Source organism: Aquarana catesbeiana, linkage group LG06 (assembly GCF_042186555.1).
Source record: "Aquarana catesbeiana isolate 2022-GZ linkage group LG06, ASM4218655v1, whole genome shotgun sequence".
Classification (NCBI taxonomy): Eukaryota; Metazoa; Chordata; class Amphibia; order Anura; family Ranidae; genus Aquarana; species Aquarana catesbeiana.
This window is the reverse complement of record NC_133329.1, coordinates 82,585,993-82,600,814: the sequence shown is the minus strand read 5'-3', so window position 1 is coordinate 82,600,814 and position 14,822 is coordinate 82,585,993. Positions and strand designations below refer to the sequence as shown.

At 43.7% G+C, this 14,822-nt stretch overlaps 1 protein-coding gene across 3 annotated transcripts in view; it reads right to left on the bottom strand.

The window, feature by feature from the left end:
* AXIN1 (axin 1) overlaps window positions 1–14,822 on the bottom strand; it is a 203,799-nt gene that overhangs the window by 10,595 nt on the left and 178,382 nt on the right. For 2 of the 3 annotated variants that reach the window (XM_073636319.1, XM_073636318.1), the window contains 5 exons: window positions 13,716–14,272; window positions 12,605–12,781; window positions 10,992–11,237; window positions 7,672–7,779; window positions 1,504–1,671 (listed from right to left, as the gene is read on the bottom strand). In XM_073636319.1, the coding sequence (XP_073492420.1) occupies window positions 1,504–1,671; window positions 7,672–7,779; window positions 10,992–11,237; window positions 12,605–12,781; window positions 13,716–14,272 (1,256 nt within the window). The remainder of the gene's footprint in view (window positions 1–1,503; window positions 1,672–7,671; window positions 7,780–10,991; window positions 11,238–12,604; window positions 12,782–13,715; window positions 14,273–14,822) is intronic. The other variant, XM_073636320.1, reaches the window with a different exon arrangement.

The window sequence follows — 14,822 nt, the reverse complement described above, 5'->3', positions numbered from 1 at the left end:
CTCAGTACATGGTGCTGTCTCTACAGCATTTACAGCATTCAGGACCCGACCACTCAGTACACGGAGCCATCTCTACAGCATTCAGGACCCGACCACTCAGTACACGGAGCCGTCTCAACAGTATTCAGGACCCGACCACTCAGTACATGGTGCTGTCTCTACAGCATTTACAGCATTCAGGACCCGACCACTCAGTACACGGAGCCGTCTCTACAGCATTCAGGACCCAACCACTCAGTACATGGAGCCGTCTCTACAGCATTCGGGACCCGACCACTTAGTACATGTTGCTGTCTCTGTAGCATTCTGGATCCACCCACTTAGTACATGGCACTGTTCTTTGCAGCAATCAGGACCTGCTCACCACCTGAAGAGGACCCATGAGGTCATGTGACTCAACCACAACCCCCCCCCCCAAAAAAAGTGTATAAAGTAATTAAAAAAAAAAAAACAGGAGACTTAGGAAGAGGTGCTTAGGTGGAAATGGGCTTTAAACGGAAGCATGTGAGAAATATGTAGATATCACACATAAGATAGCTATGCAGGACACAACAGGGAGAGGAAAACCTGCTTGCATGCGTCTCTCCCTTTCTGGCTGGAAGAAAGAGGCATCATTCTCTTACTGGCTAACTTACATTCTGCAGTGTTTTCAGCAGGATTGATACCTTGCTGATCCAGCTAGCAAGGAAGTGACACATACAAGCATTTTAGTAATCCTGTCATTAGTACAGGATGGCAAGAGTGACATGAGTCTTACATACAGTCTGTCACCAGAGAGAGTTCAGGCTTTTATTGGCAGCATGCTTCTGTACCATTGGTATTCGGCAGCTAGCGGGGCGGTTTTACCCCCAGCGAGCGGCCGAGAAAGGGTTAAAAACCACCGCGAAGTGCCTCTGCAGAAGTGCTTTGCCGGCGGTATAGCCGCGCTGTCCCATTGATTTCAATGGGCAGGAGCGGTGTATACACCGCTCCATTACCGCTCCGAAAATGCTGCTAGCAGGACTTTTTTTCCCATCCTGCTAGCGCACTGCTCCAGTGTGAAAGCCCTCTGGGCTTTCACACTGGAGAGACAGCAGCGGCTTTTTTGGGTCAGTTTGTAGGCGCTATTATTAGCGCAATAGCGACTGCAAACCACCCCAGTGGGAAAGGGGCCTTATTCCTATTATGATAGGTTACTTTATACTGACCATCAATTGCAAGTGGCAATTTTACAGTAACCACCAATGTTTGAAGACACATCTATGCGGACAAGTCTTGAGTACAGAACAATTGTTTTCTTATAATTATTTTTTGAAAAAAAAAAAAACAGGACATGTTAGAAATAAAATAAACTGCCCTGCGTGTCAAATACAATAAGCCCTCCACATTATTTGTTAGTTAAACAATGTACTCATCATCAGCCAGGGTTCCCAGAGACTTAAAAAAACATTTCAAGGGTTCCTCTGAGGTATAAAGGTGGGGAAAGGCTGGTATAGACAGTTTTCCCAGGTAGGCAGATTTTACCTGTAATTTCCTTTCTTCGTAAGCAGCTCCTTGAATTGTCCCAGGGTCACTACACGGCCCTTCACCATGGTCCTGTAGGGAATAGGCTCTCCACAGAAGTAGTACGCCACCACAATGTTTTCGCAGGGCTGAGAGGATCCACTTCCTCCTTTCTTTTGAGGTTTTAACCTTGTAAGAAAAAAAAATGAAAACATGAATCAGAATGCAACACTCAACACACATACATATAGCAAGCTGCTTAGAGAGGAAAACCAGGAGTGAGAACTTTTTTCATGGTGCACTTCTTCCCGTTCTTCAGCTGTCTCTGGAAATGCCTGTGACTATTCCCTTTGCGTGAAAAGGGTTCTCTTTTCCGCCTAACTGTTCTGTGCCTGCTGAACTTCACTGACAAAACCCAAACAGAAAGCAGGTCTGTTGTTAGGGAAGGGTTTGCCATTAAATTCAGAGATAGCTCATGAGGAAAATGACTAGAATTTCAATCCTTGAAGATAACCGGTCATTAGAGAAATGTCAAGGATGCTACTCCTGAAAATGGAAATTTCCTTTTCTTGCTGATATTCTGTTTTTCATGCTCCCTTGTCAGGTAAAGATATGCTAATCAGAAGAGAGATTAAAATCCAAATTCCTTGCCTGAATACTTGTTTTGGGTCAGAGACTCGGAAAATACTGAGGCCAGAGAGCATATAGGACAGCCAGGTATATACCATTTAAAGCACATGTAAAGTCACTAAATCAAAAGCACGCTACAACATGTAAAAAAGTATATCTTTACAGCAAGACTTATTCAGTGGTCCGCATGGGCTCTGCCTATTTGTTTTTATTTTTTTTTTAGAATAAAGCAAGTACTTTATTTTTTTTTTAAAAAGTAATGTGTCCAGCATGAAGTGTATAAGTCCAAGTGTACAGGCAACACATCTCACAATATTATGAAATAAGATTATACCTGCAGAAGAAGCCCATTAGGAGGGTAAAACACATACGGGTGGGAGGGGCCATTGTCCGTGACGTTATTACTTTTGTATCAGCGTGGTGAGCTGAATATATGCTTGTACTTGCACATATCTATGTGAGTGTTTTTAATCCCTTTATTCAGTTTTACGAAATATTTAAAGCAGAGAGCACTTTGGTTTCTTAATTTCTATTATATGATATGTCACATGATTGATCGAGATTTAAGAAGTGGAGTAGCGTGTTTCAGGGACGATTCTGGCAAGAGTGTTCCAGCACCATCCTGAATGGAGTTCACTAAGGCTATTTGACTCTGTAGTGGGGTCATAGACTGGAGGTAACCAGGCAATTATCTGGAGGTGGTGGTCAATGAACACACTGGATGTCATTATATGAACTATCACTTTGAGTTGGCATAGCAGTGGAGCATTTATAATTGAGACTTTAACACTGTTGTTTATGCATACATAGGATGCGCACCACAAAACAGAGGCAAGTTAAACCATTATTAACTTGCCTCTGTTTTGTGGTGCGCTAGTCCCACTTCCACTGATAGCCTGAAGTAAGAGAATAAAGGGGAAAAGTAAACAATATATCATCCAGTCACTAGGTCCAGAGGAAGCATAGCCAAAGTTTCTCAAATATATTGGAGCAACCCCTATGTTAGTAGATAAGGTGTTCAAACTAAAGAATATAGCTCACATTTTTAACCTGCCTATTCCTCTTAAAGTGGAGTTCCAGTCGTTTTGGTGTTTATTAAGAGTCAGCAACTACAAAAAGTGTAGCTGCTGACTTTTAATAAACACACACACACCTGTCCCACGGTCCAACGATGCGGCCCCCCCGAACCCTCGGTTCTCTCCCCCTCGCCTCTCCCAGCATCACAAGTGTGGGCACCCGGCTGTGACAGCTTGCGGCTTCACAGCCGAATGCACACTGCACATGCACGAGTCGTGCTGCGCCTCCTTAATGGCCGGACAGTCTTCTGGGACTTGTGATATGTCCCAGAAGATTGCAGGGAGGGAGGGGGAGAGGAGAACTTCCGCTCGAGTCGCCTAGGTGGCCCAAACGGAAGTGGGAGCTGGGTACCTGTCAAAACCAGGCACTCACTCCCCCCCCACCAAAAAAAAAAATTACATGCCGAATGAGGCATTTACGGGGATAAGGAGTAATTAAAGCGGAACCCCCACTTTTGGGTGGAACTCTGCTTTGAGGGTGGGCAGACTACCACCAGGGGGAAAACAGGAGCACAAGCAGTACGCTGTATTTCCAAGTAGGAGCTGAGCAATGCAAACTGATTATGTCCACATGGCTCTGCTTCTGTGCCACGTGTAGTCAGAAAAATTCAGGAAGACAAGAGAACTGGAAGCAATCACTGAGGTATTTGCCTCTAAGACTTGCATCAATCAAAAGGAGAAAACACGAGTTAGTATGGACAGAGGGGCATATTTAATGGAACTTTGATAATAAGATTTACATACACAATAAGGAAGAGATCAACAATGACACCCCCTTTACTTTTGACACATTTCCTTTAAAGCTCATTGTTTTTTTTATGTTTTGTTTTTTTGTGTGTTGTTTTTTTTAAATACCCCCCCCAGCTAGTTTTAAAAAGCAGCTCTGACTAATGCTCAAATTAAATCTGGAGCGATCCCTGGTAGTTGCTTTTTTTCACCACAAGATCAGTCTTCATAGTCTTCCATGTTGAATTAAGCCCATCACTTAATCCAGATGACTGAGGAAAGAGTTCAGTGTATCATGACTGTGTACCTCGACTACAACTTGCACTCACAGTGTATTGCTGAAGAGCTCAGGACCGATGTCATCACATTAGTCCAGCTCTCTGCATCATCCAAAAACCCCCTCTGCTGGAAGAAGACTTAAGGTGGGAAAGACCCCGCACACCGCAAAATAAAAAAAAAAAACAAAAAACAAAGTTCGGAAGGGGCTGAGTTTTGAATTGCTTATCCACTCTCAAGCTTTTCTTTGCTACCAACAGGTGACTAAAGTGCAGTACAGAAATAAACGTTCAAAAAGCTGTAAAGGAATATTAAAGTCTCTTTTAATGAAAAGCAGCCACCCGATCCCCTGAAAAGGGCCCCTGCATCCCATCTAAAAATGTTACTTTTGTCTACGCCACACCCTGAAAGATTAAGGCCCCTTTCACATGGGCCAGATCAGTTTTTCTCAGCAAGGGATCTGTCCGCTTATGCAAAACAGACACAGACACGGTCAGCTCTCAGTCGGATGTAAACAGACCAGCTGTCCACTTACACCGACTACCCTCCAATCCCCTTCCATTTGTCTTCGCCAGAACGGATTGGATTGGAGGTAGGCAGGTGTAAATGGACACAAGTCAGTTTACATCTGCCTCTTTATAGGAGGAGAATGGAGGATCTGATCGGATCCATCTGACAAACAGACAGGCAGACCCAAATGGAAAAGGGGTCTTCGTTTTGAATTTGGACGTTTGAATTTCTCCTGAAAAATACTCAGTTCTACTCCTTTGGAACATTGTTAGAGAACAACCACATATTTTACAGCAAATACAAAAATCAGACTACAAGACAAGAAAAGCATCTTTGGAGCAGTGAAGGAGCAGTGTATACACCGCTCCTGCCAATTGAAATGAATTGGTGGCGCCACCGAAACGCTGGCAAAGCCCTGCTGCAGCAGCGCTCTGCGGGTATTTTAACCCTTTTTCAGCCGCTAGCGGGGGTTAAGAGTGCCCCGCTAGCAACTGAAAACCCCCGCAAAAACGACTGTAAATCGCCACTAAAAATAGCGGCGCTTTACTGCCGACGCCCCAGTGTGAAAGAAGCCTTAGGCTTAAACTCCCCAAAGATGTTTTCTAAAAGTAGAAAATCTGGAGAATAAAATGATGGTAGTTTTTAATTTTAATTCAATTTTAAATGTCACGTTTATCAAACGTGATACTTTAATGTCACGTTTATCAAACCCATATTTTTAGTAAACAATACAATAAAGTCATTTTAGTGCACACAAACACAATATATTATAACATTTTTTTGGTAATCTAAAAAGATGAGGTTATCAAAACAGTGATGAGGCTAACAGGAAATATGAGTACCCAAAATTGTTCATAGGCGATGCTTTAAAAACCTTAAGGCTCCATGCACACTGGACATTAAAATAACGTTATAAAAACGCCAGTAGATTTGCAGTGAGTCTTTCAACATTTTTGCAATAGCGTTTATTAGCGTTTTTTTGCATTTTTCCACGTTAGCGGGTTTTTTTTTTTTTTTAAACTTTTTTTTTCAATGGACCAAAAACATTAAAAAACGCTGGTGAGCCATGTTTTTGCGCGTTTATCGACGTTTATCAGCATTTATGAGTGTTTGGCATTTTTTGTGGTCAGAAAAACGACTCCTAACTGCAATTCTATGGCGTTCAGAAAACAGCCCATAAACTCCACTGCTGATAAACATTTTAAAATGTCCATGTGTGCAGGGGGATAACAGAGGGGAGTTTATGGGCTGTTAAAAAAACACCCAAACTCCCAAAAATGGCCGTTTATGAGCTTCAGTGTGCATGGAACCTTGCAGCTCCTTAGTTTCGAGTTAAAGCAGAACTAAAGACTCAGTCCTCATCTGTCTAATGCCGTGTACACACGGTCGGACTTTTCGACCGGACGGGTCCGACAGACTTTCCAGCGTACTTTCGACGGACTTTTGACGGACTTTCTAACGAACGGACTTGCCTACACACGATCACACCAAAGTCCGACGGATTTGTACGTGATGACGTACACCGGACTAAAATAAGGAAGTTGATAGCCAGTAGCCAATAGCTGCCCTAGCGTCGGTTTTTGTCCATCAGACTAGCATACAGACAAGCGGATTTCTGGGTCCGGCGGAGTTACGACGTAAAGATTTGAAGCATGTTCCAAATCTAAAGTCCGTCAGATTTGCGACGGGAAAAGTCTGCTGAAGGTCCGGGGAAGCCCACACCCGATCGGATTGTCTGCCGGATTTGGTCTGTCTGACCAGTCCGGTCGAAAAGTCCGACCGCGTGTACGCGGCATAAGAGTTCTGTGTCAGCATCTTTTGAGCCCCAGTCTTCGGCCTCTTTATTGGCCAGAGCAGAATGACATCACTCCTGCACAGGCGGCCATCATCCTGGCACTCAAAGATCGGCCCAGTGCTATAAGCTGAGCTGCGCATGAGCAGCTCAGTTTACATTGCTGGATTAAACCGCGAACAGGCAAGTAGGGGCATTTTATTGCAGAAGAGACAGTGCATGTCTCTTCTGCAAAAAAATCCTGCCTGCTCACGGTTTCCCACAGCAGAACTTCAGTTCCACTGTAACTGTGAAGGATGGCTCTAGATTTTTTTCTCTCACATCGGGCTGCTTGGTGATACCCAATATGTCTACAGCAATAGTAGTTTTCATATGTAAATAAATACTTTTTCATATAGTTTTCATATGTAGGCACACCTGACACATGCGTTTATGTACATGCGTGTGTGGGGGCATGGGGTTTAATTTTTTTTTGGGTTACTCTACCCACCAACATCAGCCATGCCCGCCCTGGGCCAGCAGGAGGGTCTACGGAGCCCAGAACCCATGACAAGTGTAGCTTGGCATGATGGTATCTTTGGCAGTGTGTGGAAGTGATCAGATGGCTTTACAGCCTTAATTACTTTCAGCAGAAAGCGGACAGTCAGTTTGTCAGGTGTATACACAGTCCAAGCTGCTATAGTTTAAAAGCCTGCCCTGCTGCCAATGTAAGCCCTGCATCAGTGGCATAGAAAGGGTTAAAATAAACATGCCCTATTCAAACAACTTGAAAGAGGACTGCAGAAGGGATCCTGCTGAAAATCCTTCCTTATAAAAAAAAGCAGCACAAATGCAGGACACTTGCACATTTCACATGCAAACTTCTTTACCTCTAGGGTGTGTTTGTCTTTCAGCATCCAAATGGATGTAATAAGCACATTAGTAAAGTATATGTTTTCTTCAATATGTATGGAAATCTCAAAAGCATTGTAACCATCAATACTAATTTTGTAACCTGATGCAATGGCCTCACTAACCAATAAGGGTGCTTGAAGGTCAAAAGTGTATGAACATTTGCTAGTGGGAAGGGGAGGAGGGTGACTGAAGGGAAGATGTACACATGGGGAAGGTTTTATTAAGGAGCAGGGGGAGGGCTTACTACTAGAGACAAACCGACACAAGAAAAGAAGAGTGACATACTGTGGCTCTGAGAGGTCCATGTCGGAGACAGCTGGCACCACATTCATCAATGGAATATAAGGTGGCCTGACAGAAGAGCGTCCCCGCTGGATAACCTCTTGAACATACCTAGAGAACAATCTCACAGATTAGAATGCACTCTAGATCTATAACTTACTACACCAACATAAATCTCACATCTAGCGACTAAGTGTAACAAGTTCTTTTGAATGGGTTGAGTTGCCTGCAGCACCAGATTGGCCAACCAAACTGCCTTCTATATACAGCACAGGCTTCAGTACAAAATGACATCTTGATTGGCTTCTACTATAGGAAAAATAGGATTTTTAAACTCACCATAAAAATCCTTTTCTTGGAGTAAACTGAGGAACACGGGAAATTTTACACCTCTTCAGGTTATATTGCCAAATAATGGAGGATTGGACATTGGCAAATGCAAAACTAAGGTAGGCCAGACCAGGATAAACCCTCCAATTACCAGCATGATCATAAACACGGAAGGGACTCAAGAGGGAAAAGAAGGATTTTATGGCGAGTACAAAAATCCTTTCTTTTCCCTCCATTGAGGGTCACAAGATGACTTTTACCTTCAGGACGTCCAAAAGTAGTAAAACTGAGGTATGGGTATACTGCAAATAAACACTAACAGACCCAGAAAAACATAAAAGGGAGCACTGCCCGCAGCTCAAAGAGCCACCTGAATGACCTTACGCCCAATGCTGGAATCAGATGATGTTGCAACATCCACCTGCTAGAAGTTTGGAAACACCTGAGCAGATGACCAGGCGGCAGCCTTCAAAATTTGAGAAACAGTTGCTTGACGCTGAAAAAATTTAGTAAAGTGCAACTTGAAAACTGAGATAGTGTAATGAGAGAAATGGGTGCACCCTTACAGAGACCATTCAGGATGACAAAAGGAATCAGATTTTCTGAACGAAGCAGTGGGAGCAACTGAGAGATACTGTAGAGATAAACTCACAGCCTGGACTACATCTAGATAATAAAGGGAAATTTCCTTATGGTGAACCCAAGCCAGAGATAAGGGCGGAAGAATAAAGTCCTAGTTGATATAAACAGCAGAAATGCAGGCAGAAGGTCCTGGGCATCAATACCACTTTGTCCCCATGCAAAAACAGAAAAGGTTTCTTGCAGGATAAGACCACAATTTCAGACATTGTAGCAGATGCTACAAGGAATACCACTTTGAGGATGAGTGGGGAGAAGAATGTTACTAATGGGTGCAAATCGTGGAAGCTCAGAGAGAACCAGATTCAGATCCAATGGAGCCACAGGGGAAGCGATGAGAGGAGCCACATGGGGGACTCCCTGCACAAAGGTCTTAATAATAAAGGGGTGAAAGGCCAATGGTTTTGGAAAAAAGAAAGGGCATAAACCTTATCTGATAGTGGCGGCTGGTGCTAAACTTTTTTTGGGGGGGGGGGGGGGGGGGGGGGGGCCCTTCACGGTCACGGCGCCGCTGCTTCCCCTCCTGGCTAACCCAGTCTTCTTTAGATCCGCCTCCTGTCCTGATTGGCCCAGGGGGGAGAGGCCAGGAACCAATAGCGAATATTAATTCGCTAAGGCGAACAAGAGCCCAACCTTTTTAGAGCCAATTAGAGCCTCAGAAAGCCATGAGTCCAGTGCCCCACATGCAAACTGAGGGGGTGGGGTCTCTGCGCCCATTGTGGACTGGGCACCACTGCCGAAAGTGCTGAAAGTCAAATGCTGTCCCCATATGTAAGATGATGATTTGTTGTTCCACTGAGAAACCTGGAGAAGACTGGGGAAACCCCAAGACTCACACCATTGTGATATGTGCAGTTTATTTTATTCAATGCGAGTGGCATTTTAAATACAATAAACACTTTTTTACAGAAGGGTTTACACTATATTAGCATTTTCTTTCCATTTGCCTATTTCTGATTATGTGGAATCATTCAGAGTTCATCTAATGCTGCCTAAGAACGTGGAGGGCTTGAAGAGCCACATATAAAACAGCCTGTTTGACCTTTCTTTAATTAGGTGGTCCTTGCCACATGGTTTCACACTTGGAAAATTAATTTTGCACATTTTTTCACATAAGGACTTTAATATAATTTGTTACAGCACAGCACTCTGTTTATAGAAAACGAGAGACTACTTTAATGACACAGACAAGGTGCCCAGGACTCCTTCTCAGCATAACTAGTAATGACTAGGCCTCACTTATCAACGTCCTGGGAGTATTCACATCAGGGTTTATGAGGTACATAAATGGCCTATAGCAAGGGCTTTATTTAACTTTAGTCAGAGTTTTACCTACAGATGCCCCTTATCTGCATAGGTAGTTTTTTGGTAAAGGTGAACTAACCCCTTAATATTCCAGTGCAGAGTGGGGTCATTAATATTATTTAGGTTGGAGTAAAATCCGTGAAATGTTCTGCCTTAAGAACTGGTATAATGACATCTTGGTTCAGGAGCATGGAGCGGGCTCAATGGTGATCTGCTAATCTATGTGGTGACACAGGAAAGTTCAAAATGAGAAACCGAGGAAGAGAGACGTAGCAAAACTACAGCTTATAGCCCGTGGAAATCATCTCTAGTACCCAGGCGTCTGAGATGCAAACTATCCAAGCGTCTAGAAAGTGGGGGGCACACCTTCATGCTGAGGACAGTTTGACTGTAGATTTGGTTGGCTTTGAGCCCCTGACCATGCAGGTGGCCTGGGAGATTCTGGATACGGATGGTGCAGGAATGGAGAAACAAAAAGAATGTTTCATAACAAAGAGGGAGAAGGGAGGGAGAGGGAGTATACTAGTGGATCGCCATGGTTATCTGGAAACCCGATTCCTGAGTTTTGGATCACGCCATCCAACCCAGTGGGTTATCTCCCAAAAGTGCAGTCAGACCTCTATCTTAGAGGTCTTATCTGCTGGTAAGCGGCCTGTGAGTGGGTTATGCACCTGGGTGTAGAGTGCTGCTATTTCACATTGGATCACTGGAACTCGAGCGTTTTACTTACATATTTCATGATGGACTTTTTGCATTGAGCACTTTTTCTCCCATGAGGAGTTTTTCCCCTTGGACTTTGATATTGTTTATTTTGCACATGTATATGATGGATTTCTTTGCTTTAGCATTATAAGTACCTGCATAACCTCTGGGGTGTCAAATTAAGCACTAGCACTTTATTAGATAGCGCAACACAATCTTTATTGGTAATTATACTTGTGTGGATATATGGTGAGTGCAGCTATCAGTGTTGAGTCAGAGTTGTATATATTTTTTGTTTTTAACACTTAGCACAACCATCCTTTGTTTTTGCGTATATTGTATCATACCTTTGCTTCACTTGCATTTTTACAGCTTTTCTCTCCTCCTCTTCCAGCCTCCTGCGTGCTTCTTCCAGCTGTGTCAGCGGATTGGGGGCAGGGTTTGGCGGCATGGTGGGATCTTGCACGAAAGGGTGAGAGGGCTGAACCACATTGCGTAGTTGGGCAGTGACCCATGGGTGGACGGCACCCGGCCGCTCAATGGAAAGTGGTCTAGGCACATCATGGGCAGGCTGCTTCTTGGCACCTGACGAACTGTGGGTGTGAACACAGGGGTCAGCAGGGACATTTACAGCAAACCACACGTATGTTATGAACATGTTCCACTAATAGCTCTTCCCCATTTAACGTCTGTATAACAGAAACATTTTTTACATATCCTATTAAACCCATTTCTTATTAACTATGCAATTACATTACTGAACATTTTCAGCTGTTTCTACAGACTTCTCTCTCGGCTGAATGGCAATTTTTACCAACATTAGCTAGCTTCAGCTGCAGCCTGTCTAGCCTCAGTTCCAACACCTGCAATGGGGAGATTGACCTTAATCTCAAAGAAAACGCTTCCAGGGTACCCCCCCTACGCTTCACAGAATACCCCCCCCCCCCCCCCGTTCATTCCCAACCAAACCGTTCAGAGAGTTATGCATGTTAATGCTCCTAGCAGTTCCTCTTACCTTTTTTTTTTTTTTTTTGCTCTCCTGTACAGCAGCAATGAAGCTGGGGAACCAGGGATACATACATAGCAAGGAGCTAAGCTGCTGGGAGTGTGTGTGCATGGGGGTGGTATTCTGCAGATTTTGCCTACACAGCCGCTAGCACTGTCACAGATCAGACTAATAGCCCGTACACGCGATCCGAATATCGTACGAAAACGGTCGTCCGAGGAAGGATCATATGATTTTCGTATTGTGTGTACACTACTTTTGACAGCCGATCACAACCGTTCATCCGATCTTATTCGATCGGCATGCACGAAAATTATCCTCGGACGATTCCAGATTGTACGATTTTCGGTTAGTCAGTATAGTTGTCGTCCGAAAATTTAATACAAATACATTACAACACATGACATCACTTCCGATCTTTTTTTCTGTCGTACGAGACTTTTCGTGACTTTATTTATTCAATTTCTACTTGCGACTTTTAAGCAAAATTGGTCGTACGATAAGCGGATCGTGTGTACGGGCCATAACACACCCAAAACAGTGACACTGATTGCAAGGCATGGGGGTGTGAGTACTGAGAGGGTTCGCATGGGCCTGTTTAGGAGGATTCATTTCCCTAATAGTAACAGAAAGTAAATAGTGACACGTAAATTTTTCAGACCGGCCAAAAAAATTTTTCTATAGAAAAGTGGAAAAGTATACTTATCGTTTTAGAAAATATATAACCCCTATTCTATGACACTGAAAACAGCAAACGTAGGCATTTCAGTTGTGTGTCTGGAGCTTCACTTTAAGGACAACCCTCCAATTGCTGCACAATGAACTGAAAAATGACTTTATGACCTATTAAAGGTGGTTACGAATACTACAATTCATCCTGTGGCTACCTGGTTCCTGAGATCCCTCTGCCCTGGTTTATAATCAACATAGGATAATATAGAGGCATTGTCTCACCTATGGACGGATTTTTTATGTCTGGTTATCTCCTTCTCTCCTTCCATTATCCACTGCATGATTTTCTGGTTTCTCTCTGCGTCCTCTGGCACAACTGGCATTTCATAGTTGGCACTTTCGAGCTTCCCGGAATCCACTTTCTTAGCGTTCCTTTTGGCAAGCACACTTGCTTTTCCGCTGTAATAGGGAGAAGAAAAAAAAAAACAAAAAAACTTCAGCCATGAAGTCAGACTAATATTAACCCCGTCAGAAAACCACAATAAGAGAATGCTCAAATGCAGCTTTCATGTGAGGTTTAGGCAGGCTGCATCTGCGACCCATGTCAACGTGTATAAAAAGAATAGCACTACTGTGACCTGTAGCCCTACAGAGAAGACACTTGTTCTGCTTCTTCTAATGAATATTCTTCTGCAACCTGTAGTCCTACAGAGAGAGCCTGCACTGCCAAAGTACATGAAATCCAAGATCGCCACCACTACTGTGCTCTGTCCCGCTTGGGATACCACCAGGTCATACTCTGTGCATGCAGCCCGGCCAGACTAGAATGAATGCGGACGGGGTGGGGGGGCTCTCTGCATCCTGCACGGTTTGGGGTTCTGTGTCTCTTGGACCTTCTTTAAACTCAGCTACTACAATGTAACTCTTGGGTTGGCCCGGGAGGCCATACAGTGACAAAACACAAAAGAGGTATAAAGGCCAATCTTCACCTATCATAACGGACTCTGCCACACCTTCGATGAATTGACACCCAATGAATAATTGATTTCAGTGCTGATCTTGTGAATTTTGAAGATAAATTGCTCCACAGTGGCTGCAGCTTCAGAGGTCATTTGCTGCCAGGCCACAATTAAACTTTAAGCAATAAAAAGTAAAGTCAATTAGTATCTTATGTGCTGGACACAAGTTTAGGATGCATGGAGAAAAGTAGCTTTGAAAAGCCACTTGAGCTAAAAGTATATACTATATTTTATAGCCAACAGATGCCATGTGAAAGCAGTTGCTAAATGTCCAATAATGCAAAAAAAAAACAAAAACACAAACCTTGCTACCAGAAAAAGTGCAATACAGAATGTATATCAGAACTAATGAGAGAAAAACAAATCTTGCATACCTGTGGCCCAGGGAATCCATAGGATTAGGGGCCATTCCCATGCTCTCTGCATAATTTCGAGACTTGGTTGCATAGTTATGTGGTTCTGCATTCCATGGGAAGTTGGTCTGCACTCTTTGTGTGGCCTCAGCCTCAATCTGTTCTTTAGGTTTCACACCACCATGGTGGTGAACATGGTGATAAACATGTTTGTGGTGGTAAAGGTTAGATGCCTCAAGTTTTGAGTTACTCTTGCCCGAATGCTTTCCGTGACCCGACTGCATTGTTCCCATAGATACAGGAAGGCCTTTGCCCAAGTGGCCATCCGGAGAGCGTGGTTTCGGGGAATGGCGCCCGGGTCCCGGAGACTGGCAGCCTGGGGTTTTCATGACGCGCTGCACGTGTTCATCGAGGATGGACTCTGGGTTTTCTTCGTGGGCGTCTCTGATTGGCATCCCGACGCCACCCATGTCGGCATAGCGTGAACCAAAATGATGCATGGGCTGGCTTGAAGGCAACTTGTGGCTAACCATGGAAGGTGCTGCAGATGAGACATCGGCATCATCACCTTCTTCTTCCTTTGGATGCAGAAAAGGAAAGAAGTTACTCTTTTGTTTACATGAATCCCAATAATGAGGCTGCACTCAACTTTTTTTTTTTTTTTTTTTTTTAACCTTGCATTCTTCCTATGTAGCTGCCTCAGATCCGTTTCCCAAAGACAGATCCAGTGCTCCCAGGTTGTAGGCACTACCCTTTAACCACTTGCTGCCTGGGATAATCTTTTAAATTTTTCACATGTTAAAATCAGCATTTCTTGCTAGAAAATTACTTATAACCCCCCTAAACATTATATATACTCTCTAAGCCATGGAGAATAAAATGGTGGCTGTTGGAATTTTTATTTATGTCACACGATATTTGCCAGCTATTTATCAAATGCTAGTTTTCAGGAAAAATACAATTTTAGTGCACACAAACACAACGGCAATTTATAAAATATGATGTTACGTTGAGTAAATGTATACCAAATACGTCAAGACTAAGACCCCTTTCACACTGGGGCGGTGTGGGCGCTAGCAGTGCTTTACCGCTGTTATATCGGGTGCTATTCGGCTGGTAGCGGGGTAC